This window comes from Amphiprion ocellaris, chromosome 20 (assembly GCF_022539595.1).
Source record: "Amphiprion ocellaris isolate individual 3 ecotype Okinawa chromosome 20, ASM2253959v1, whole genome shotgun sequence".
NCBI lineage: Eukaryota > Metazoa > Chordata > Actinopteri > Pomacentridae > Amphiprion > Amphiprion ocellaris.
In genome coordinates, this window is record NC_072785.1 from 26,413,070 (window position 1) to 26,440,703 (window position 27,634).

The 27,634-nt window shown below is 37.8% G+C and overlaps 1 protein-coding gene across 3 annotated transcripts in view; it reads right to left on the bottom strand.

Annotated features, from left to right (window-relative positions):
• Positions 1-6,338: 6,338 nt before the first annotated feature.
• vps39 (VPS39 subunit of HOPS complex) overlaps positions 6,339-27,634 on the bottom strand; it is a 45,774-nt gene continuing 24,478 nt past the window's right edge. For all 3 annotated transcript variants that reach the window (XM_023277760.3, XM_023277761.3, XM_055006072.1), the window contains 10 exons: positions 25,136-25,222; positions 22,927-23,000; positions 22,513-22,729; positions 20,599-20,727; positions 20,110-20,212; positions 19,798-19,843; positions 17,097-17,246; positions 15,004-15,138; positions 12,439-12,530; positions 6,339-8,693 (listed from right to left, as the gene is read on the bottom strand). In XM_023277760.3, the coding sequence (XP_023133528.2) occupies positions 8,612-8,693; positions 12,439-12,530; positions 15,004-15,138; positions 17,097-17,246; positions 19,798-19,843; positions 20,110-20,212; positions 20,599-20,727; positions 22,513-22,729; positions 22,927-23,000; positions 25,136-25,222 (1,115 nt within the window). In that variant the 3' untranslated portion in view covers positions 6,339-8,611. The remainder of the gene's footprint in view (positions 8,694-12,438; positions 12,531-15,003; positions 15,139-17,096; positions 17,247-19,797; positions 19,844-20,109; positions 20,213-20,598; positions 20,728-22,512; positions 22,730-22,926; positions 23,001-25,135; positions 25,223-27,634) is intronic.

Below are 27,634 nucleotides of genomic sequence, written 5' to 3' on the forward strand. Positions count from 1 at the left end.
AAATACAGAAATGTCCCCATGACCAGAACTTTAACGTCTTCCCAAGTCCTTAACAATCAGCACATGAGTCCATGGAGGCTTCATCCATCTTTATATCCTCCTGAGACCTGAGTCTCATTCATTAATGTCTTCTGTATTGGACATTTGTTTTTGATCAATGTATTTTGACCCATTTGACCTACCCTACTAAATCCTGACGTGCTTAATAGAGGAGATCCTGGCCTTTCCAATGATATCTCGAATGATTGGGTGGGATGAGGGGAACTTTATTTTCATGCTGAGATAAAATGGAGACAGCAGCAAAATGCACCTGTCAGGAAAAGAGAAAAGTTAGCTAATAGCTAACTAGCTGGCTAGTTCTTTTTTTACATTCAAATTTCTGCCCAAAAACACATTTCTTTGTCGGGTAATAAACATGCTGAATGTAAAGTAATTAATGTAATAAATAAACAGTTGTTTATTACTATGTTTCATTAACCTCTTCATTTTTTATACTATTATTATTTAATTTAGTTTCTTAAAATTTCATTAGAAAATGAATTGACATTTTTGTTTTCTTGTCGGCCTATCTTGATTTCGAAGTGTTGCTGTTTTGCTTTTTTTTTATCATAAAATTGCTGTTGTCTCTAAAATAAAAATATTTTTTTAAATAGAATTTTAAATTGTGAATTGCCTCCAAAAAGGCAAGAAACCACAAAAAAGTTAGATTGAAAGCTACTTTTTTCCTCAGGTTTCAGGAGTTTAAATATTCTTACAGACTAAGCACACCCCTCTAGCACAATAAGCACTGCCACACCATCAAAACTGCTCAGGAAAAGTTTGAGGAACACGACAAAGAGCCAAAGTGTTAAACGAACCTTCAAACTGCTCCAATCCCAATCTGATCATGCATCAGTGGGATGCACCAGAACAGACTTGCTCCACAGAGGACCCCATCCAGCAACCTACAAGACCTTAAGGCACCACAAGATGCATCCAAAAGCCCCATGTCCAAGACCTGGTGGATCTGAGCTGTTTTGGTAGAATAAGGGGACCTATACAGTGTTAAACAAGTGTTGAGGCTTAGGCTGTATATGGGCTGTGCACTGTTTTCACTGCAAGAGTACAAAAAACTAAATGCCTCCAAGCTTTTTAGAAAAAAGGGGGGGGTGAATATTAGTATGGCAACAATTTCACAATAAGTTGCATGAAATTATTTAGTGCTGGAGCTGCTTTTTGAGGCTACAGGTGATGAAAATTGGCAAAAAATGTCTTTAAAGTATGACTAAATGTTGTGTCTGATTGTTAATTTTAGATTTTTGCTTCTTTAGATTTTGGCACCAACACCCCTGGTGGGTCTCAGCTGATTTTGCTGCTGATGCTGATTAGTGACTGTTGAAGCTGTTTTCTGAGGCTACAAAAGATGAGAACTGGGAAAAGTTGTGGTACAAAACCTTTTGATTTTTGCTTCTTGGGAACGTGGCATTAAAATCCTGTACTTTCTGATATTAAACTGTGACTTTTGGCCAGTTGTCAGCAAGAAAAACAAACATGTATCACCACACCACGCCCAAAAACTGCAGCCGCCTCACTCTGAGCTGGATTCTGTCTGTAAGTCACCAAACCATCCCTAAATAAGTCCACGTGTTTTAATAATCAGTCATTCGGCGGGAGCTGATGCAGCTATTTTCCAAACGGTGACGTGTGGTGGAACAAAGCATCATCTGTGGTTTCACAGCAGACGGGTGGAGCTCCAGGATACGGAGCAGGAAAAGAACACCGACCAGCTGATCAGATGCCCTTTTACTGGGTTACTGGTGCCTTTGTGGTGGATTATTATTTACTAAAGGGGACAATAAGTCCTGCTAGAGGCCGTCCAGCTGGGCAGACTAGGAGCCGCCGAGGTCTGTGGGATTAGGAGCACGCACACCGACTAAACACTCAAATATCATCAAACATCTGGAAAGATAAGATGGAGGGAAAAATAACACAATAATCTCATGACATTTAGAGGAATCGACTCCTCGGGGTGTGATTCAGAGCTCTTACTCTTCAAAGAAAGCGATATTAATATCAACTCTGCCCTGCTGTGGCTTAGCAGGAAGTGTGTGTGTGTGTTTTCGTAGGTGTGTGATTGTGTAAGTCAGCAAAAGGAAAATAAAAACGCTTGAATACAATCCTAAAACTGTGTCCGTCAGTATTGTGTCCTTACCTGAACCACATGCAGTCCTTTAGTGCACACACCATTCTGGCTTTCTGTTTATTTACTTTTACAACTAGAATTAAACTAGAATAATTATTATATTAAAGTAGAATTATATTTTTAAAAGTTAAGTGTCTGATTGAAGTGAGCAGCCAGTTATGAAGACATTAAAGAAACATCACCTTTCAGAGGTACTTCCTTGTGACGGCCATTTTTGTCTTGCAGGTGAAAGGTTGACACGCCTCCAGAGCTGCTCTTTTATTGGTTCACTGAGTAGGTGTGGTCTCCAGTGTCTCCTGATTGGCCAGTTTAAAAAAGACAAGCCCTTCCTTATACATGTGAGTGTATATGAGGGGACAGATGAATCAGAAGGCAGCAATTTCTCTAGTTTTCTTTTAGCTTTTTCATTCTCTTGCTATTTTTGGTCCTTTCTCTTCCTTCTTATAGATTTGCCGTTTGTTTAGAAACTAGAAAATTGTCCTCCACATGCTTCAGATAGTCACCTACCTCCCTCCTTGCCACTCTGGAAGTGTCCACAGCGATGCTACCTGCTCTGTGAGGTTGGACACGGTGGTGGTTTATGCTAAATGCTAACATCAGAGTCCCGGAGAACCTTAAAGTCCACCTTTAGTCATTGATTTAACCCCTAAAAACTCACATCTGTGCATTTAAATCAAAATCAGACAGCTTTGTTTTCACTGTACAAACTGCAAAATGAGATTTGTTGAGGAACATCTTTAAAAAAACATTATTTATACACACACACCAATAGAAGAGCATCAACACTGTATGAAATATTGCACATAATGTCCAGTTATTGCACCAGAATGCACTGTGATTACATTTATGAATATCATAGATAGTGGTTAGACAGAGAAAACCTTTTCACATGGAACTACTTTTATTTCACACAAACATATACATACATACAATGCAGCAAGTTAATGTTTAAAATGTTGGAAGGCTGAAGAACTTCTGGTAGTAATTGTGGTGATAAAATCCTTTCAAATAACGTGGAAAAACGTAATATTTTATGAGTAATCAACTTGCGTTTATGCTACCAATCATTAAATTAAAACCAGTAATCAAAAATACTTGATTAATTTTAGAGGGAAAGCTAATCCAGCTAACTCAGTGTAGTTTGTTGGTTGAATATATTTTCATTTAAAGCAGTTTTTAATGTAAATTGTGTGTTAACTTTTTAACATTGTTGAACGCAAGCATCATGCTTTTTTTTTTTTTTTTTTTTTAGAGTTTTAAGGTCAGCATCAGTAGGATTCATCCTAAAGGGAAACAATAGAATAGAATAGAACAGAATAGAAAATACTTTATTAATCCCAGAGAGGAAATTTGGTCATTACAGCAGAAAGACTACACTTCCCACCACCATAAATACAGATAAACAAGCAAAAATGTGCTATAAACAAAAATAATAAGAAAATTTTAAAAAATGCAAAACGTCCTGTGAAAAGAATGTACAAATGTTTATTTTTCTTATTGTTTATTTTATATGTAGTGCAAATAGTGTGCAAGCGTAAGCAAAACAAGTGTGCAACTTCAAATTACAGAACCAGAACCAGATGCTGGAGGCTTTCCTCTCCTTTATTCTTTGATTGCTTCAAACATTTAAGATGCTCTGTACGGTTATACAAGGTTTTATAGCATACAGTTTTCGTCCAAATAGGAGTTTCAAACCAAGAACTTTTTAAAGTACCATTGTAGGTGTTGTTTTTCTGCCCCCAACAAGGTTCTACAAGGAAGGTTCTTGAGGTCAGAACAGGTCCAAAGAGCCACAAGTTCTTGCAGTGGAAAACAATCTGATGTCTGCATAAAATTTTAATGTCAAACAAAGTGTATGTAGAAATATTTTAGCATGAACCCAACTTTTAGAGTCTTAAAAGAAAGAGTAGTAGTTCCCCAAATAGGAATTAGGCCCCTTGGTTCCAGGTGAGGCCAAGAACTTTTAAAGTACCCTTGTAGGTAGTAGTTCTTCTTCCTCAAAAGAGGTTCTATAGCGAGGGTTCTTGAGGCCAGAACAGGTCCAAAGATCCACAATTTCTTGCAGTAGAAAATAGCCTGATGTCTGCGTGAAATTTTAGTGTTAAACAAAGTGTGTGTAGAAATATTTTAGCGGAAACCAAACTTTTAGAGTCTTAAAAAGAAAGAGTAGTAGTTCCCTAAATAGGAGTTGGGCCCCTTGATTCCAGGTGAGGCCAAGAACTTTTTAAAGGTTCCTTGTAGGTGCTGTTTTTCTCCCCCTAAAGAGGTTCTACAGGGAAGGTTCTTGAGGCCAGAACAACATTCAGTTCATCTTAAAATGGTCCACAAGTTCCTGCAGTGGAAAACAGTCTGATGTCTGCGTAAAATTTTAGTGTCAAACATAAAGTGGTTGTAGAAATATTTTAGTTTTAGAGTCTTAAATCACTCCTCGCATCTCCATCGTTGTCACAGTTGGCTCCATATTTATCCAACATTAAACCCATGAGCTTTTCTTTTTTTTTTCCTTCTCGCTGCCAGCTGTTCAGAACATAAAGCAGAGGTGGGCTGGTCCAAACTGGGCAACTGCTGTTGGAACATCTTTTCCATTTGCACACCAGCGACTATTCCAAGACATGACAGCATCCCGGTACAGTAAGAACAGTTAAAACGAGGACTGCAACAGTTTGGAGCCTGATGAATAATTCAGGGTTTTTCTCTCAGCCTCGTGGACGCTGGTGGCATCATGTCAGAGCTCCATATGCTCCATCGGCCCGACACATTCTGCTGGTTGTGGGTTCTCAGGCTCGGTTCTGTCCCGGTGCCCGGACGTCGGATCCGTTCGGAGCAGAGAGCAGTTGGCAGCCGTGTTGCTGAGCAGTCGGTTGTTGTGATTCTGTTACTCCAGCTGGCTGGGCTCAGTGTAGGAAGTCCATTAGCGGGACGGGGAACAGTGCGGGTATTCTCCACTGCCCCGGGGATAATGGGGCCGATCTGGGAAAGGGCTTCCAGATGAGATGGGGATGTTGGACCGTCGGACAATAGATAAGGAGTGGAGTCACTCTAGTTTACTCGTGGGAACAAGAAGAGGAAAAGCTTTAATGTTTGAAATAGCACCTTAAAAAACACTTAAGATGAAAAGGTAACAGTCCAATGCCATGAATAATAAATCAAACAGGATGAAGAGGCAAATAGTCAGAACTGTTCATAAGTCAAATAAACTATTAGACAAAGTCAAATTCATCAGAAATTACAAGACTTATGTAATGGATGCCTTGTCACATTTTTATTCACTGTAAGTTCATTTTTCACTGCAATATAAAGTCCTGCACCTCTATGAAAACAGAACAACCATGACGAGAAGTAGAGAGAACTTAAAAATCTCTTTTGTGAAGTAAAATAAAGTTATAATGCCACAAATCATACAAAAAACCCAAAAGCAGAATATCTTCGATTACTTATTCTACAATATCATGTATAGCTCAAAAGTGATACCAATACTGGAAAGAAGTGATTTTAAATGCAATAGGTATTTGCTTTTTAATTTGTTTCTGTATTTCTGCACACAGCCAAAACTTTGTCATTAGTGACTCACAACTAAGTCCCCAAAATCTCTGCAAATGGTTTATTTTTAGCTTATTTTTAGATAAGAAATGTAGAATAAAGTGAGGTGGTTAGAAGCAGGGTGGTCTAATCCACAAAAATACAAACTTTTATCTAATTTCAGTCATATTTTATGATCTAGATTTTAGTGGCAAAGTGGCTCTTTGAATGTCAGGCCATTCTTTAAGACATAAAACTTTGAAGCCATTTTTCTTAAAAACTACAGAAAGTGGGTTGGACCACTCTGCTTCCAAACCCTTCAACTGATCTTGATTAAATATCTTAATTTAAAGCTGATAAAATTGCATTTTACAGCTAATAAGTGACTTTCAGGGAGTGATGGGAAGCTAAAACTCTGACAATTCTTTCTGTTTTTCTGGCTGATAATTTTGTCTAATTTTGGTGATAAAAAAAAAAAAAAAAACAAAAAAAAAAAAACATGCCAGTGAGGTTTGAGGTTAAGAAGTTGAGTGAAATGTCTTTGTTTTGGATCCCTGCATGGATTAAATCTAAATACAGGCAAAAATAAGCCCTAACGTCTCCACAGTGGACTCCAGCTGCCAGACAGACACAAATGTGAGTGGAAATGCTTGTTTATTACCGATTACAGCCAGACACACAGATGCTGAGTCGCCCTTCACAGTCACACAAACCTCAGTGATAAATTCATCGCTAACACTCTCAATCTCTGTACAGTAAACACACAAGTGGTACAAATCTGAAACAGTCTTAGCAGAGGACGTGTGCAAAACCTCTAAATGTGGAGGAAGAGGCGATATTTAGAGGAGCAGGAGACGCAGAGGATGCTACAGATGGCAGGAAAAAGGTGAATTTAACGTGTTCTCCAGATGCGTTTAGACAGATTTCACTCAGCAGAACTAAAATCCTTCTCAATTTTTGATAAACTTCAGAGTCCTGCTGCTTTAATTACCTCCCAGATGAACAGTAAACAGACACGTTTCATAACAATATTGCCGTTAAAATGCAGAAATTGATCAAACCTCTCTTAGTCGTTCATATTACTTCCAGTTCTCTCACGCAGATGTGTGATTCGACAATAAATAAACAGGACGATGATCCACTCGTAAAGTGCTGTACTTCTGTGATCTGTCTCAGAGCGAGACTGGGTAACTTTTAAAGATGAAATAACAAAATAATACCTTCTTTTAAATAATAAAAAGTGACATTGTAAGCAACTAAATGCACTTTCGCCTCAATTAGTCAACAGCCAAGTCTGAGTCATCTCCATTTCCACAGAGAGCAAGGGCATCTGATGTTTATTTGTACCTATTAAGTCGACAAAATGTTAAAAAAATAATGTGAAAAAAGCCACTTGCACTTCCTCTGAGCCCACATTTACCTCTTAAATTAGCTTTTTATGGCTAATCAATAGTCCAAATGCCAAAGATATGCAGTTTAGTGGCACAAAAGAAGCTGGATCTGGTGAATTTTGTCAGTTTTAATTGGAAAAAAAAAGTAAAATAGCTGCTAATTATTCAGACTAATTAATCAATCATTAAAAAGCAACACAAGCCACCACGCTGACCTGTTAAATTTGCATTTTTTGACCAATCAATAGTCCAAAAGCCAAAGATATTCAGTCTAGTGGCAAAAAAGAAGCTGGATCTGGTGAAATTTGTCAATTTTAATTGGGGAAAAAAAAGTAAAACAGCTGCTAATTATTCAGACCAATTCATTAATTAATAATTGAAAAGTAACTTTCTATTACTCTGAGACCACACTGACCTTTTAAATTAGCTTTTTATGGCCAATCACTAGTCCAAACACCAAAGATATGCAGTTTAGTGACACAAAAGGAGCTCAATCTGGTGAACTATGTCAGTTTTAATTGAAAAAACAAAGTAAAATAGCTGCTAATTATTCAGACTCATTCATTAATCATTAAAAAGTCACCTGTGATTTCTCTGAGACCACACTGACCTTTAAAATTTGCGTTTTTTTGACCAATCAATAGTCCAAAAGCTGAAGATATTCCATTTAGTGCCATATCTAAGGAGCTGGATCTGGTTTAAATTGATTGTTTTGCTTCAAAAATGACAGATAAAGTTAATTAAATATCAAAACAGCTGTTGATTATCTCCTTAAATGCATTTATCAACAAATCAGGATGATCCGAAATAGAGGAATTTGCAGATTAATCTTCACACGGTGTTGCATTAATTCTGCTTCATAGAGAAAAAAAAAACAGAAAAAAAAACACACAAAAAAAATAGCATTAAAAGAGTGGATGTAGTCTGGTGATGATGTACAAACAATAAATGAGGAAAAAGAACACAGCTGTGACTAATGTTAACTGGAGGAGCTGCATCAAAAACATGCTGTAAGACCCAAAAAAAAGCTTGTTTTCATCAGTACCAGCAACAACAAAAACAAAAAGAGAAACTTCACTGTAAGTACAATCTTCAGAGTCACAGAAGGCATTTAACAGAACTCCTGCAGAGTCTATATGGCGTATCGAGCTTTGTTTGAGGCCTACACAGTGTCACAGGAGGGGAAAAACAGAAAGACGACCGTTGACCGAGACTCGTAATCACCTCCCGCCGGGCGCTAACTCCTGTGGACAGCGCTCGTTTTGTTTTCGGGGCAACGAATCCTCCTCTAGCGTTACAGCGACACATGCTTTCCAAATGTCAGAGCCCCTCTTTTTTTTTTGTCTTCATCCCCTCCCCACCTGTCGAGCGGACATTCCCCCTGTTGCTTCATGCAGAGAAGAGTTTTTTTGCTTTCGGGAGGAGGTTGTAGTTCTTAAAAAAAACATCCTTTTCGAGCTGCTCTGGTTTCTGAGCAAACCTCATGTTTTTCTCCTTCAAAGTCCCAGTCAGGAGGACGTTACTGCTCGGTGGGACACACGTTCCGGTCTTTGCAGCAGAAGTAATGCACCACCACGCCGTTGGGATACCTGGCGAACGCACTGAAAGAAGAAAGAAAAAGATAAAGGGAGCTTCAGGATTACGGCACATAAACAAGCGTTTCATTAAAATTTATGAGTGAGCTAAAAATGAGCAGGGTATGAAATTAACAGCGGTTCGGGGCGTGAAGTCTGGTTGGAATCGATAAAAACGGCAATGAGAAGATAAAAAAGATTAAAAAAAACGGGAGATGCACCTACTCTACCCTAACGGTGTTATAATCGTACATCAGCGAGGATTAATGCGGGTAAAAAAGGTGCATAAAAATCAGCCTGCTGGCGGTAATATGTGCAGTAAAATGCAGCGTCACAAGCCGAGGTGTAGCGGAGCCTCAGGGCTGCAGACGAAGAACAAGATTAATGTGTTCATGAGGTTTGTTGGGCCTAAATTCAGAGTTCTCAGTCATGAACGTGGCTCTGTTTCCACCTGCTTAACACCTGGTGACGGGTGCTGATCTGGAGGAGGCTGTATTTAGAGTTTGGGATTTAACCCTTGTGTCGTCCTGCGGGTCAAAACTGACCCGTTTTAAAGTTTGAAAATGTGGGGAAAAAACATATTTTCACAGTGAAACTTCTGATGTCCACATTTTCAACATTTTTTGGTGGAAAAAAAAGAAATGTGAAAAATATTTCTTAACAACATTCACAAAAAAATCAACCAAAATCCAGCGAATTTCGCTGGATTTTGGTTGATTTTTTTGTGAATGTTGTTAAGAGAATATTATAAGTTTTACTGATATATATGTAATCACTTTAGATATTTTTAGGATTTTTTTGGAAGATTTTTACTAATTTTTTGAAAATATTTACAAGAATTTTCTTGCCACATTTGTTTTTTTTTTTTGTTTGTTTTTTAATAAAGCCTTTAAGGAAAACTTGGAAGGAATTATTGGAATTTTCTTCCTTCCTGAAGGGTTTGCAAATTTTCTGAAATTTGGGGAATTTTTTTGCTGAAATTTTGAATTTTTTTCAGACAAGGAAACAATATTTTTTGGTGGTTGTAAATGAGGACAACAGGAGGGTTAAATGAGCCGTAAAAAGCATGAAAATTTCACCAATTCTCCTGATCGTCTTCTCTATGGGTGACACAGATTCTCAGTTTTTATGTCACATCTGCAAACCTGTGGAGCTGTATGTTCGTAATCCAAATGAACAAAGTGAAGCAGCTACAACAGGAAACTAGAAAACAGATCAAAATGTTTCTATTCTTGGTTCTGAATTGCTGCCAGTTGTTTGTACTCCATCTACCAGAACATATATAAGAAGACTGAGTAGTTTATTGGTATTTATCACCGAGAATATTCAGTCAATGACATTAATTTCACTTTGATTTGGCCAAAAAGTAGTCATTTGCATCATTATGGGACACTGTCAGACCTACATGCATCTATTTAATATACTTAAATGTATGAAGTTTAAAGTTGGAGATCTCCAATGTGCAACTGAGTGGTTAAATAATACATCCAGTCACATGATTAACAGTTTTCTACCAGCATTTCTCTTTTGTAGCGCTTTTTACAGTAAGAACTGTTTATATTTCTCGTACGTCTCCATTTTAACAACCTGTTAATCTTGACTGAAGTAGATGATTGGTCCACTTTGTGCAGAAGAAAAGTTACAGGACACGTTAAATGCCCTTTTTTAAAATTTATTCTCATCATTATTATTTTTATGGTGTAATTGTTTTTAACTTTATTTATTTCATTGCTCATTTTATTCTCTTTTACCTTTTATTTACTTATTTATGTAGTTATCTACTATTACTACTCTTATTGTTTTCAGCCTTAGGTTTGTGGTTTTACTCGCTATTTTTCTTTTTTACCACTTGTTTTTTTCCTTACTTGGATATGGAATTTTATTATTTAGTTTAGTTGTAGAATCTTTCACTGTGTTTGGATGAAGCAGCCTTCTGTTGTTCAATGGTCTGACTTTTTTTTTCTTTTTTCCCTTGTTTAGGGTTACTCTGTTTTAAAAGGAACTATATAAAGCTAATATTATTATATTATTATTATTATTTTTGTTATTATTTATGCGACCAGAAAGTCTAAAGAAGAAAACCTGGTTAACAAAGAAAGTTGATAACCACTGTTGCAAAACTAATTATTTTCTCTATTTACTGTCCTGTTTTAAATTTTGCTGAACTGACTTAAACAAAAAAAAAAGTCAAACTTGCTTCATAGCACAGCTCTCTGGAGATACTCTTACTTTACAGCTCATTTTATTAAAACAGTCCCACACATCCTGGGTTACAAACAGTGATGCGTCCAGCAGTATTTGCAGATCGTCACTTAACTTTAGCTGCTTCTCTTTCAGGACTAAGAAAGATTCTCAGCTGCAGAAGAGCTGCAGTTTTTACCATCAGTACTGGCCAACAGATTATAAAACTATACCATCATTATGCATTTTGAGTGAACTCTTCTTTTCTCCTCAGTGAAATCACTCATGAAAATTTAACAGCCACTCTCCCATCTTGGAGCTCTCTGTTCCACTAGTTTCTTCTGTAAATTGTCTCTTGGAGAAGCTGATCTGCAGCAGAAAACGTCACCAGTTTGTGTCCCTGTTATAAAAGTTATTTGTTTAGGGTCACGTTGTAGTTCATTACTGCTCCTACACAGGGCTAATGCATGAGTAGAAGTTATATTCAAGTTGAAGCAAGCCTGTTTTTGCTTGTTTTTAAGATAAAACTAAAAAATATACGTTTATAAAGCAGCTTTAGGGACGCAAAGACGGTCCAGGTGCTGCTAACAGATTGTTGAGTGAACTTTTAAAAACCCACTCCAGTGAAAATCATGTTTTTTACCTCGTCAACACGTCCATATGGTGTTTTTGAAATGTTTCTAGACAAACCATGACTGAGATAAGCAGTTAAGGCTGAGCTTTATCACCTTGAAATTGCCGTGTACCGAGAACAACATGGACTCAGATTTCTGGGGTTTTCATATTGAACAAATCTAAAGAACTAATCCTGTTAACTTGGGGGGGACTTTCTGCATCGTTATTCTTCTTCAGATTCTGGTTCAAACACGTTTGGCGTAATTATTTCAATGATACAAGCTGTCATTGTGGAACGTAGAGGAGTTTTACAGCTGCGCATTCGAGAGGAAGCAACAAGTTACATCTACGAGATTTTAGGACAAGAAGGGATTATTATCATAGAAAAAATGTCTAGATATGTAACTTTGGTAAGCAGAGATGAGTTTTTAGGGGTTAAATCAAGGACCGGAGAGGAACTTTAAGCCCAGACATGGTTCTTACTCATGTCCAAATGTCAGCAAACCCACCCAATAATGCAAATAAAGCCTTTGTCATCCACAAAAAATAGTTTTGGCTTGCAGGAAACTACTAAATGATCCTCAGAGGGAGCTTAGAAGTGAGTATACGCAATGCAGACTGAAAAATAAGTCGTCTTGGCGCCCAGATAGCTCAACTGGTTGAGCGGGCGACCCATAAACTGGGGCTACAGTCCCCAATGCAGCAGCCTAGGTTCGACTCCAGCTTACGGCTCTTTGCTGCAGGTCATCCCTCTATTCTTCACCCTTACTTTCCTCTCTGCCTCTCAATTTAACCTGTCAAATAAACGGCCAAAAAAAATAACTTAAAAAAGTAGTCTTGCACTATACGCCTGCACTACATCACTGCATATGAGGATGTGAAGAAGAATAAGAGTAAAAACAACATAGAAAACAGCACAAATGAGAAAATGTTGAATACAGAATGTGAAATTGCCTGTTTTTTGAGACAGTGTTACCTGTTTCCTATCTTCTTCTTGCAGACTCTGCAGGTCTTTTCTTCTGTGATGACACATTTCACCTGCTGGTGGAAGATTCGTTCCTCCTGCACCTGAAAACACGACGACACAAACAGATCAGCTTTAACATGTGGATCAGAACAATGCAGAAAAAACTCAGGAAATATGCTGCTATGCTGTCTCAGATTTTGCTCAGTTGCATTTATTTGTTATTTGGGACCAAAAACGAAGTTCTGTAAAACACTTTGTCTGATTGTTCAAGAATTTTAATGATTTCAGACTTAAGAATGTCTGTTTTTCATCCTCAAAAAAGCATCTTCTATCTCATTTTAAGGGTTCAATATCTCCAGAAATGAGCCATGAACAGCCGTGAAATTTGTCAAAGACAGACAGAATTATTTCCATCAGATTCAGACTATTAAATGGCTCCAGCAGAGGCCAAATTTGTAATCGTCAGCCCTTGAAAATGGAGAAAAGTGCAAAACTTTGGAAAGTTCCTGTACATGTATGCTCCTAAATGTATCCGTATTTCCTACTGAATAAATGCAGTCTACTAAATGTAGTCTTTGGTTGACATTTCGCCAACTTTTGAGGCCTCTAACATCAGTAGAATTTAGATTTCTGCAGATACTGAACCGTTAAAATGGCCTCTAAGGCAAGACGTTTTCTTGAAGGTGAAAATTACATAAATTTCACAGATTTAAAAAAGTATGAAATGCTTAAAAATCATCCAAAAATATTTTACAGAGTTTAGCTTTGGCTCTTAATAACAGGTAAGTAAGCTCAGAACACAATTTAATCTGAAATGACATAGATGGGCTAGGACCATTCAATCATCTGGATCTACTGGGGACCATCTTATCTGTGTCTTTCCCAAATTTCATGACTATTTGTGGATAATTTCTGGAGATATTGAACCTTTAAAAGTAGCTTCTCAGCTTTTTGGAGGGTGGAAATGCAAAAATTCCACCAAAATATTTTGCAGAACTTAATTTTGGGTCTCTGAACACAATTTAACCTGAAATGACATCGAGTGATGGAGCCATTCAATCATCTGTATGTGCTGGAAGCTATTTTGTCTGCATCTTCACCAAATTTCATGACTATTTTTGGTTAATTTCTAGAGATACTGAACCTTTAAAAGTGGCTTCTCGGCTTTTTGGAGGGCAGAAAATTCCACCAAAAATGTTTAGCATTTTCTTGAAGGTGAAATTTACACAAATTTCCCAGATCTGAAAAAGTATGAAATGCTCCAAATTCTGACAAAAAATATTTTACAGAACTTAAGTTTTGGGTTTTAAATTGCAAATAAGTAAACACTGAAACTCCATCGACTGAACCCTGTTGTTTCTGAGGCAGACTTATCTTTGCGCTACATCACAAAGTACAAAACCTTCATCCACAAAACTCCGGTCATCCCTCATTGCAACTCGCAGACAGATGAAGGACAAAATATTGTGTAAAGGACTCCGGCTTCATCCTCTGTTCTTTGGAAGAGCATCATGAGTTGTAACAGTATTTCATCACCGGAACCACAACAGTCTCTAAGGAGTCGACAGATGATTGTATGAAACGAAAGCAAGCTATCTTGTTTCTTTTTTCTTTTCTTCTTTCAAAATATGGTCACAAGTTCTCCCAAGTTTCATCATAATACGTTCTTTACACCTAAAAGGAGAGAAAAATGTCCGACCAGAAATAAGAAAGCTGCTGTCGCTGCGTTGAAGCGTGAAGAACTGAACCAGCACTTAACCGCACCAGAGTGACATCTGCAGGTTTGTTTACACGGTGTTTAATGCCATGCAGCAGAGCAGCTAATGAGCTATTTGGGTTGAAAAACGGCTCCAGCGGGACGTCTTTCCCCGGCGAACGTCTGTCTGGAGGTTCGTCCAACAAGTGAAGGCTCAGGACGAGACATGTTCGTGTTTGTCGGTTAGATAAGAAGCGAGAGTTTAGCAGGAAAAGCTTGTGTTGTGTAGCAGCTGCTGTCTGGCTGTTAATCAGACTGACCATCTGCTCGGCCTGCTACACAAACTGCACAAATATGGTTTGAAATTACTTTGATTAGCTCAATGGAAACCAGTTATCCGTCTCTGTAGATGGAGGATTCGCCAGATTGTGTTGAATTAATGCACAAATAAGGGGTGGCATCATGAGAAGATTTAAATTTCTCTGTTTGGGGTTCAGATTTTTCTCTCCAAGGAGAACAGAGGACATTACTGGATGTGAGAGCTCCACTGTCAAACAGCAAAATTATATCATGCTGGGAATTGCAAATTAAATAACAAGGTTAAAATAATTGAACATGCTGCAATTGCTTTCTTTTTAATGTTTATTTCTAATTCATTTTGGTTAATAAGGTCGACTGGGAGAGAAAAATCAGTGCAGTTGGGCCACTTTATCTAGAAATCACATTCAGACAGTTCAGTTTTTTTCAGGTTTTCATTGGTTTATATTGACTGTACCCAGCCTTCAGTCACTTCACTGGCCAAACGTAGAGATGTCACACCCTAATTTTTTTTAATCTAATTTAGGATTTATCACGTGAACGGATTCTCCAGGACTCACCCTGAGGAACTCGGCCTGCAGCAGACTCTTCAGCACCTGGTTGCAGCGTTTCCTCTGAGCCTTCTCCTCCAGGACGCTCTCCAGGAAAACCCGGATCTCTCGGATCTGAGTGTTTGCTGGCAGCAGGTTGATGGCCTGGGAAAAAAACACAGGCTAATTAAACACTTTCTTTAAAAAAACAAAACATTACATATAGCAAACATTATGGCACTTTGATAAGGAGAAGAAACTTTGCAGACTGAATGGAGACAAAAACTTTCTTTCAGAAGCAAATTAGACAAATTTTAGAAGCATAATCATTTAAAATTAGCATCTTCTCCAGCAGCTTGGTCTTCACACAGTTGTTAAGCTGAATTCAGCAGTGATAAAAACATGCAATAGACTCATTTCCACTTCTATTAGACTAATTATTGCAGCTTTATCATAACTTTATCAATTCAAAGTCAGAAAATTATTAAAATTTCTGTTATACGACATCCCCTAAACTTTCAATTCCATCTTCTCTCACCTTATTAGTCCCGCTGTCCTTTTGCTTGATTTAATTTAATTAATTTAGCGCAAATGGCGTTACACTCGAGCTCGGAGTGTTTTGTGCAGATTTCGTTTTCAGAGTAATAACAGCTTATACTGTCAAACAGGGAGGAAAGACACCATTAAAAAATGCTAATGAGTTATTTAAAGGACAAGCAGCAGGCAGTAGAGTGTAAAATGCTAAATAATATACATTGGAATTAGATTTTTGAATACGACACAGCCTTTCTTGTAATTAGCCGTCCCCCTCCTGCCAGCAGCAGTTAAACCCGTCTTGTGTAAGAGGAATAATAATGTCTTTGTAGGGAATTAAAAGTTTGTTCTTCCAAGTTTTCCAGTGTCTCTACAGTTACGGGTTTAAAGGAAAAGGTGCAGAATGGGACAGACAGCAGTAATGAAGTGCAAAAAAACCTAATTTGTAAATCAAAGGCTGCAAATTTATTTATGTGCTGAATATTTCAAATAGAATTTTTAAAGAAGCAGACTAGAGCTGGGTTTTGCATTAATTGTCAACCTTGAAAAAAGCAGCTAACAGAACAATCTCAACACAAAGTCGACTCAGTAGCTGCATTTTATCGACCTCTTGTGTTGTCTTGTTCTTGCCTAATATGGTTTCTAGTATCAAGGAGTTTCAATCTTTACCTTTAAACAACTTTGAAGGACAGTATTCGTGCACAGTATGACACACATTGGCGATGCCTTTCACAGCCACATCCACAGATACAGCACCGTCTGTTACACCTCACAACAGATAAACCTGCTCACTTTGTGTGTTAAACTGTTTACAGTGGAGGCGTTTGTCTGCTGGACTGTTTAGAGATTTTGGCAGTTAGTAGCTAGATTGTACAGAAAAACAGAAAGAATATTCTCTTTACTCGACAGCATTTGGTTAATTATGACATGAAAGCTTGACGAGCAAAATAGGTCAGGAGCCAGTCGTGACTGTAGCAGCTTTTGTTCAATTAACTCTTTGCTATTTTGGCTCTAGGTGCAAGCATTTGAAACAGATATGTGAAAGCAAATTCATGAAAGGTGTTGTGACGAAGACGACTCGAGGGAGATCAGCACCCTGGTGGAAACCTTTTCTTGGTTTCTTTTCTGCAACAAAGGAAGCAGCTTGATTACCCCTGACAGTACCAACCTGTCTAATCTCTGCTCTAAAATCTAAAAACGTCTAAATGAGCTGCGTTCTCTCCAGTCGCTGCTTTATTCTCACGGATGCCAAAGACTTATTTTGTGCGTGTCAGCGTTAATCACGTTATTTAATCTCATTCTAATCCAGCCTAAACAAGCTGAATCTGCCCCGGGTCGAATTAGAAAATAATTCCTCCTTTGACTGAGTGAGCAGTTTGGAGATTTGTGAGTTTACTGCAGAGGAAAGTCGAATTCAAGTGCAAGAATTTTATGTAAATCCCCGACATTCACATTTCTGTTGCTGATTATTTACTTTCACATCGACAGCAAACATTACGCCATACAAGGATATAAAAACAGAATTATTTAGAGAGTTTGCTCTCCAGTCACCCTGGTGAGGAATGGCCTGCAGCTCAATCACTGTTTACCTTGGTGGTGTTGAGTTTGCTGTGGTGCAGCTCCAGGACCTGCAGGGCTGCCTGGAGGTTGGCCTGAGGCTCTGACAGCTCCATCTTGATGGGCCCCAGGCAGTGGACGTCAGGAGGTGACAGGTACATTCGCAGCAGAGACAGATACACCTGCAGAGCAGAAACACAGCTGGTAATAATAATAATATACTGCACTTTGTCCAATTTTTCCTTTCATCTCACAGCAGGAATTAGTCACAGAAGAGTTTCACAGTGAATGCCAACACAGAGAGAAAAGCACAGACACAAAATGACAATAAACAGTAAATACCCATAAAATCCCTCACATCAGGGGTGTCAAAGTCATTTAGTTCAGGGGCCACATTCAGCCCAAGTGGAACGGGCCGCTTTTGGCCCGCGGCCCGCATGTTTGACACCCTTGAGCTAAAATAATAAAAACAAAATGAACAATCTGAACCACAAAACCTTCAAAAAGCATGTTGAAAGATCCAATCAAATAACCAAATCAAAGTCTAAAATGGTGATATTTTATCAAAATCACTCAATTCCACAACACATTCAAAAATTTGCCAGAAATAAATCATTTGCTCTAATTAGAGTCTGTAATAAAACAAAAATTCTGTGCTTCTCATCTTGACTAAGAAGCCATCCAAGACTCTGCAACAACCAACACTCGTGACAAAAATTCAGGGATTTTTTGGCTGAATTGCAGGCTGTAAATACAGAGCAGATAGGAGATAAATATATGAAACTAATTAAAAATGTATGAAGTGAAACATTTATGGTATTTAGAGCTAACATTTTTAATACACCTGTGGGCACTTTCTGTATATTATAATATTGGTTCCAGTTTTTAAATGTTTGCCAAATAAACAATCACAGAAATTCAACTTTTGTTTTTTTTCTTTTTTTACGATTTATGGTATTATAACATTGTTACATTTTTGAGTTCTTTCTCCTTTAATCGATCGTTGCTCTGTTTTCAGGATTTTATACTGCAGTGAACAATGAACCCACAGTGAGTAAAAATCCAACAGGAGTGAATAAAACACCCAAAAACTGCTTGGCGTTCAGAAGGTTCATGAATGAAAACAAGAAAAACACAGTACGTGAGATAAAACAACATGTGATAACTAAAAATTTACAAGACAAAAAATATTAAAAATAAGAAATTAGAGAATAGATTAAAATTCAAAAGGCATTAATAAGCAGAATTAATATAAAATAAGCAAAGGGAACAAGTTTACACAGAAAAATTGATTAACGTTTCAAAAAATATGTAAAAGAAATCGCAGAAAGATTGGACAAAGCCAGCTTGGCTTGAACAAATCCAACTATCAGCATCTTTAAAGCTCACAAATTAACATTATTATATCTCATTTCTTTCATCCAGACAAAACCTGAAGTGCACAAATAACTATTTCTCACACATTTATGAGTGTGTAATGTCGAAAAGTGACATTTTTCTATTTAGTTTTTTGCAGGAATGAAAAAAGAAGGAGCCGCATGTTAATTACTGATCCTCTCTATGCTGGTAGGTGGATCCTGTTTCACTGGAACAGAGCCAGGACAGATGTTCCCACCTGTTTTCAGTCTGTGTTAAACTAACCAACCAGCTGCTCTCTGTAGATACATAAGGAACCTACTCATCTCTCTTTCGGCAAGAAGGCAAATAAACGACGAACCGCTCCCTCAGAACTGCCCATAATAATGGGCTTTATACAAGCAGTAGACTTCACACAGCAGGATTCAATATTCAGGGCTCAGACTGGGATCTTGTTTCTTGTGACCTTTGCAGGAACAGTAATGATTCATTGATTTTCCCCCTCCATTCCTCCCGAGTGCCTATTCATTAGTTTTCAGAGCTCTGGCGCTGCCGTTGCTGCGTCACACAGTCGAGCAACAACCTTATAAAAAACAACAGATGATATGAGCTGTCGTTTCTGCTCAGGTGAAGAAGAAAACAGACCGCAGACTGTTTATAAGCCTGGCAACATGCCTGAACCATAAATAATCCATTATATTTACGTAGCGCTTTCTGCAAACACAAAGGCACTTATCAGAACGCAGCAGAGCGAACAAATGAAGAAAGTGGTCATAAAAAAATCAACGCAACAAAAGGATAATAAAATCCAAGAGGACTCAACAAAATGCAAGCGATGAAACAAGTATTCAGGTCAAAATACTAATACGACAATGAAAAAATACTCTAAAACGAGTAAAAGTGTTACTGATGTGGCTGCTGCAGGTTTGAACTACTAAATATAAAGTTTATAGAAAAGGACAGCAGATAAATCTCATGGCTCCAAGCATGATTTACGGGAGGAAAAATAGACAAAATAATGCTCTGATGGACAAATCCGTTTATAGTTTTGGGACTTTTTCCTCCAATTTTAATTTTTTGAATTGGAACCATGAAATGAAATGATGTCAGATGTTTAGAGGGAAAAATCACTATTTGGTGAAGCCATTCACAACTCTCAGACATCTGAAATGACATCAGATGTCATGTAATTGTAATGTACTATGTATTACTATTTATTGTTGTTAATTTAGCTTGTTATCAATGCACCGTCCAGTGGCAGCTATTTATATTTTTGTCATGGCCCCATGTATGATGACAATAAAGCTAATCTCTTCTATTCATCTGTCAGTGTCTACAAAACATATCAAAAATGAATTTACACTGAAATATACTTACATCTTTATTTCCTTCCACTGAGCTGTTGTAATGCCGGTGACAGTAACTGCAAACAGAGAACACGTGATGTTATTCAGCAACATGTTCACAGGTAATCAAGGCTCAATTAAATCTATTCCATTGTGTTCCTTAAAAATGATTTAGCTATTTGCTAAAAAAGATTGCATTTAAATAAGACTTGAGGGAAGAAATCAACTTAGTCGTTCCACAATAATTGCTTAAAATCAGTGAAATTAGCTTTGAAACCCTCAGCTGGTGGTTGGTTTTGATATCGAACACGGTTCTGTTGGATTTGTTTGCAGCAGAACTCACTCTTCAGCCATGCGGGTGTCTTTCAGGATGTGGACGTAGATGAAGAGCGCCTGTTCGTGTTTGCCCATCCGGCCCAGCAGCAGAGCTCGTTCCTCCAGCAGACCTTAGAGGTGGAAAACAAAGTCAAAGGTGCAAGTTACACCCTGCAGCCTCGATATATAACTTTGGTAAAACTTTCCTCTGTAACCAAGAACATGTGCACATGAAGGGATGGGAAATGTGGGAGGTGTTTTGTTCCTTACACACCTGCTGCATTAATCTAAAATCAGCCATTTTGAATTGAAATTTGTATGAAAAACCATATAAATTCCTTCCATACTTGCTCCATTACCTCTACCTCATCACAGTCTTCAGAAAGGATCCCACAGGGAAACTTTTTCAGGAACAGCATCCTTCTTTGTATTTGTTACACAAACACTAGAGACGGCTTGTTTGTCCACCGTCCACACATTTGTCATCTGAATGTCGGTGAGTAAAGTCGGCTCCTACCATCAAAGGGAAAGTCGCTGATGAGTCTGGAGGGTTCATAGCTGGTAGAAATATCCAGGAAAGACAGGAGCTTGTTCCTGAACTCTCCCAGTTCACCTTTCTCCTGCCCCGCAGCAACAGCTGGAATCCCTGCAGCAACAGCAAGATTTTTAAATTAGGGCTTATCCAAGTAACCGACAGAAATAAACAGAAATTTCAACAGAACTGAAAAAAATGAATATTTGTTGCTCTGTGGGTAGCAAACTGGATTTTCAGGGATTGTAGCCAAAACCAACAATTTGACAACATTTTGAGGGATATTATTCACCATTTTCTGACAAATTATTTATTAATTACCTTATAAAAAAACTAAAAAATCTTCAGATTAATAAAAAAAAAATTTTTTGCAGCCCAAATAACACAAAGGTTTGACCGTCTGATCCCCAAAACAAACTGGTGGGTTTGAAAGGCATGTTATGTTTAAAGAAAAGAAATTAAATCAAAATTCTACTATTAATCAAAGGCAAAAACTGTAAAAACAGAAAGAATAATCAGATTTTCAACTTTCTGATGGTCCTTGAACTAATTCCATTGGCAAACGTGACCAAATCTCAGTTTAAATTTGTGATATTTCATTAAAATTACTATATTTAGTTAAAATTGTACTAAAAACAAACCATTTGCATCAGGTTCTGCAAATAAAGAAAAAAAAATGTGTGCTTCTCAGTGCAGCTGTGGGGCCATTACTGACAAATTCAGGGTGAGGCAAGTACAGAAAAAGAATTCAAACCGAATATATTGTATGTAAACACACCATTTTTTTCCCAGTACTGGTAACACGTGGGCACTTGGAAAAATGTTGCACATGTTGACTGATTTGTAAAATGCTTAATCAAAGTAATTTTACTTTCATATTTTTTTCTTTAGAATTATGGTATCATAACATTGTCATACTGCACAGAAGACATTTTTGAGTTCTTTTACGTCTAGCCATGGTTGTTCTGTTTCCATAGCGGTGCAGGACTTTATATTACAGTGAAAAATGATCAGTGAGTAAAAATGCCCAGAAACTGCTTGAGGCTCAGAGGGCTAATAAATTACTGCAGCTCAAATAAAATAACTGTTGCACATGGCGCTTCACAAATATCAGAAATGTTAAAAAATGAAAATAATCCAAAACAAACTGGTAAATAGCTATCAATTTTGTCACTGAAAACTAAAAGCTGAGCCCCAAAAATAGTAAATATCAGGGTGTATTATCACGTTTTCTCTGTAAAAATATATTTAACTCCATAAAGTTCCACCTCGTTATTGAGAAACACAATAACATCAGAGAAACAATATCTTACTGTGCAATGAAACACGCTTCATAACACGACACGAAGCAATAACCTGCCCAAGGACAGATTTATTTATTTTATGAGCCGCTTTTATGAGCTTATTTCACAAACATGTGCACATTAATAAGCATCCATGAAAACATTCCCGCGTTGGCCAAGAGACCCGTTCAGATTCAGTGTGCCTGGGAGAGCATTAAACAGCACAAAGAGTGAGAGATGGATGGTTTCTATAATAACTTCTGATGCAGGTTTTATATGCAAAGCAATGAGACACGAAGAAACCCTGATAGTCAGTACATGAAAAAGTTGATTTGCCAATATGGTGGGAGGATAAAATTAAAGCTGCAGGGTCACAATGGCTCTCAACTACAGCTATACGCTGCCATTTATTTCCTCACAGCTTCAGGTAGACTTTGCTGAACATTAAATGTCTCAAAGTTATATCAGGATGAAAATGGAAAAGAAAAACATCATTTCTTGTTGAAACGCCTCAAAACGTATTTTCAAAGTTTTTAAAGCGGCAAAAATGACTTAATGTAAAACTTTTTATGACTTCAAGCACCTAAAATTGCTGTGAGGTGAAGTTTTGTCGTACCTTCTGGCAGTGAGTTGAGATACTGTTTCATGAGGCCTTGAACTCTCCCCAGGTACAGCTGGATGAGCACGTTGTGAAACTCGGGGCCCTTCTCGTCCCAGATGTAAATGATGTGCTCCAAATACGGGATGGCGAGTTCCTCAAAGCCCTCCTTCAGGAATTGCAACACCTTGTCTCTGGGCAAAGTCTCCACCTCTGTTAAGTCTTCAGTAAAGATCTGGACAGGAAAAGAGGTTTTTATACCAACAGAGAAGCTTTTTTCCACAGAAAGTGGGTTTTAAATACAGTAAGACTCCAGCTTATGGCATTAAAGAAGCAGGAAAAAAAACTATAAATATAAAAACATTAATCAATTTACTACATTCATATGGAAAAACCGCTCTTCTGAGACAATTTGTGTGACTGTTTGCTCACCTTCAGGCCATCTTCAGGACAGATCTTCAGCACCCAGGGAGAAAACTCAAAGATTATACCCAGATTCTCCACTCCTGTGTATATGGAAATTAGACCGACAAGTAAGTTTAATTCTGCCAAGAAAGTAATGAGGACAAAAATGAAGATATAATACATGCTTAAGTCCATATTAAGTTATTAAATTTTCTTCAAACGGGGCTGCACAGTGGTGTAGTGGTTAGCACTTTCGCCTTGCAGCTAGAAGATCCCTGGTTCACGTCCCGGCTTTCCCGGGATCTTTCTGCATGGAGTTTGCATGTTCTCCCTGTGCATGCGTGGGTTTTCTCCGGGTACTCCGGCTTCCTCCCACAGTCCAAAAATATGCTGAGGTTAATTGATCATTCTAAATTGCCCGTAGGTGTGAATGTGTGAGTGATTGTTTGTCTATATATGTAGCCCTGTGACAGACTGGCGACCTGTCTAGGGTGTCCCCTGCCTTCACCTGAGTCAGCTGGGATAGGCTCCAGCCCCCCCCATGACCCTAGTGAGGAATAAGCGGTGTATAGATAATGGATGGATGGATTTTCTTCAAACTCCCTTTAAAAGCAGGTATAGCAACACTTTACCTTAAAAAAACAACAACAAATAAACAACAAAGACTGTACCCCGCTATCACCATTTTCCTCCTCTAGAACTTTATATGCAACTTCTAGTAAATTATTAGCTTGCTAACATAAAAAAGACTTAAATGCACTGATATGATCCTACAAAAACTTTTTACAATTAAAGAAAAGAAATATGTATCCTTGCACATTTAAATGATCTAATTTTGTTGTCTTTGACTCATATTCGACAACTTTATTTTTTGCTAAAAACAAGTTAAATTGGCATTTTTGGACTAGAGAGCAGAAAATATTTATGAAAAAGACATAAAAAGCACTTCATTTTGTTGCGAAAGAGAAAAGACATTTTCTTTGTCATTGTTTCAACATCAACCATTAAAAGCTAGCTAGACACCTCCATGCAGCATTTAATGTTTTTGATAATTCATCGGAATATTTTCAAGTTTAAAGGTGGACAATGTGAGATTTTTAACATAATTATAGCATCAAACAACAATCTACTAGGTAAAGATATTGTGCCGTAATGGAGTCTGCAGTAGCAAATGATGTCTTACTAACGCAATTCAAGTTGATGCATGTGAGGCCCTCCAGCTGAAATAGCTGACTGCTATGTTTAGTCTGTTTGTTTTGTATTTTACATGCTAACATGGACTAATGGTTGTGGTTTGTTTACTTTTGTTGGGTCTTGCTTAATACTAACTTTCTGGTTTTAAATGAAAGTGAGGGAAGGAGGGAATGAGGCCGACGAGTCCGTTGGTTTTGGGCCAAGATCCTGTGCAACATTCAGAAACACTGGATGTTGCATGTAGAAACTTTAAGCACAATTAGAAAGTTTATGGGAATAAAGAAAACAAAATCACTCATCATTATTCTGAAGCCAATGGAAAATATTTGACTAAGGATATCCAATATTGGCAATCAATATTTTTGCCAGTAACCGATGTCAAAAAAACCATAATGATATTGACCGATATTACATTTTTATGCCAATATCAGGCCGATAATATTGGACATCCCTACCTTTGACCTTTAGTAGTCATTATGCCACAGTATCAGAATTACATTTAGAAAAATAAAATGCATACAACAAAAACACAACTTTAACCGCTGAACACCAGGAATTTATCTTGGCATCACTGGCGCACAGAAGTAAAGATTAACCCTTTGAACTCCAAGCAGTTTCTGGACGTTTTTGGCTCTTGTCACATTTTTATTCACTGTGGGCTCATTTTAAACAGCAACATAAATTCATGAAAGTAAGACGATTCTCTCTGTTTTTACAGTTTCTGGCTCTGATAAATGAGACAATCTTGGCGATTTTTAAAAAGATAACAAGCCTTTCAAACCCGCTGGCAGGCTCTTGGGGTTTAGAAGGTTAACAGAGATGCACAGCGAATACAAAACCGTCACATTTAATCAGAGCCAGACATACCAGAGTCTACAGACAATGGCACGTGACTGAATGCAAACTACATGTTCATCCAACTTCCATAATCAATCAGAGAGAAAGATTCCTCAGAGGCTTTTCCCAAACCGACACCGACCACTTTAACATATCTATAGAGATGACAACTTTGACACTCTGAGTTACAACAGTTGATTCTTACCCAGTCTTTGGAGGTACTGCACAGTTCGCTCGTGGCCCTTCAGAGGAGAGTTGGCCTTGGTGGACTGATCGAGCAGCACCTGCAGAGCTGTAAGAGGTCAAGCGGGTTGAGGAGAGGCGAAAGGGAGGAAGAACAAATGAGAGATTAGTCTGAGTGGTGGATGTCATCTGTTCTGTGGTGCACTGCGTTACGTAACTCTGCCAAAGTCTGGCCCAGGGACACGCCGAGTGTTAATTGGTGGCTGGGAACAGCTGGTTTGAGTTGGCAGGGTGAGGTGGACTTCAGCAGCATGACATCACAGGCACAAATTTCAGCAAAGCCAATTAAATCCAGCCGTGATCGCTGCGAGAGCGGCCCAGAATCTGCCGCAGAACACCGCCAGGAATAAAAAGCATTACGACGGCTCTGATTTACGACGACGATGAGTCAACCACATGCAGGAAAAACCTCCTCGGAGACGCAGCCTTGCAGAGCTGCCCCAGAATACGGCTTTGATGAAGCACTAAACTGGAGTCTATTAAACAGAACGAAACAACTCAGCTCTTGTGTTTGACGTAATGAAGCGACAACTGACTAAAGCGGCTCTCAAGTGGTGTGACATCTAACACACTGAAGCCCAAATTCAGCATCCAGTCGGGAGCAGATGTGTCACAGTGTTTCATTGGTATTCATGCAGTTATCAAGCTGAGGCTGAATCACGCTCTGACAAATAACTTGAACTGGGATATCAGTCATTATACAGCTGGGTGACACATCTGTCGTCTGCTGCTCGATGATTAAATCCCCTTCAAAAAAAAAGGACTCATCTCAGAGGAACTTTCAAAGCCTAACAACTCTTGCTCTCCTTTCAAAACTTCAATTAAAAACATTACACCTTCTTTTCATAGGTAATTAATGGCTTTTGTTTCACATTAATTTTACACGGTACGGAGATGTGACCTTTCTTAATGAAAGAGAGAAAAATTATACAGGATTTTCTTGCTTGTACTGATATATGTACTGAACGTTGGCAGTAATTTGTCTCTTATTTAATACTCAGGTGACAAAAACTGTGCGTTCTGCTTTCATTCAACTTCGGTTCATCATAAAGGTCAGATCTTTTCTTGTTTTTTCAGATTTAATAAAGGTTTTTCATGCATTTATCATCTCCAAACTTGAGTACTGTAACATGCTTTACTCCAGTTTCACTGAGGGAAACATTCACGAGTTTAGTTTAATTTTAAACACTGCTGCTCACCTTTAAATTGGTCCCAGTAGAAGTGATCACATTGTTGGTTACCACTGGTTTCAGAATAGATTTTTTTAGATGTTACTGCTTATTTTTAAAGCCAAATGCAAACTTAAATTTGTGATTTAGTACTCATTAAGATCCTGATAACTATTCCTGAATTTCAGCTCATGATTAGCTGATTTGACCATCGTTGTTTGTGCTGATAATTTAAGTAAATGTAAGTGTCTTCTTAAAAAAACATTACTAAGAGACCTTTTAGTGCTAGGACATCGCCTAGTTGATATTATTTTGGTTATTTTATCTTGTTCTTTTACATTTTACCAAGTCCTTTAAATACTTTACAATGTCGGACGGCTTTGTTTTCTATATTTTGCATTGTAGTTATTATATTTTACCCTTTATTATATGGTGTCCACTTGGTTTGATCCCCCTGTATTGTAGTTTTTACTTTGTGCTAAACTTGAAAGTTTGTACTCAATGTTTTTATTTTATTATTTTATTATTATTTTTATCACAGACGGACTTCAACCAGCTGAAGGCAAGTCAGGGGCAAAGCTTTAAAAAATTCTAAGAATTTGTTTAAAAATCTAAGAATAAACAAGTCTTTCTACTCCTCATATTTTAGGTAGAAAGTGTCAGCTAATGAGTTAAAATATTATGGAAAAATCCTGATATCATTTCAGCTTTTTCTTACAGAAAAATTTACTCCAACTTGGGTAACACAGTGGTAGTTACTAACCAGACTGAAGCTGCTGCTGATTTTTATTTCCTCCTTCCCTTCTTCCTGAAACACCTTAAGGAGTACGTACAAGTGTCTGGATGGGTTTTCACACATTTATATTAGATTCTAGAAATCCTGCATATACATAATATATTTTCCATTTGACTAATTTCTGTACAGTTGTAGTTGGAAGCTTAAATTCACTTGAAATGTTCTTCTTTCAGGGCAGCATTTCTGCACAAAATCCATCTTTAATAAGCCAGAAAGTGGAATATTTTGTGCAAGTTTTAATGTATTTTGGGCTTTCAGGAATGAACACAGGGTCAAATTTATACTTACAGGGTCAAAATTATACATACGCCCACTTAGTTTATTAATTCAGTGGTGCTCAAAGCTCCAAAATGTCGATTAACTTCCCGAAGCCTCTTAACATGCTGTGAGTGGTCATGTTGGACTACAGCTGGTAGCTTCTCTGTGCGAACACACACACAAAAAAGGGTTTGTTTGGCAGCGCTTTTTGGACTGACCAACAGTGCAATGGGAAAGT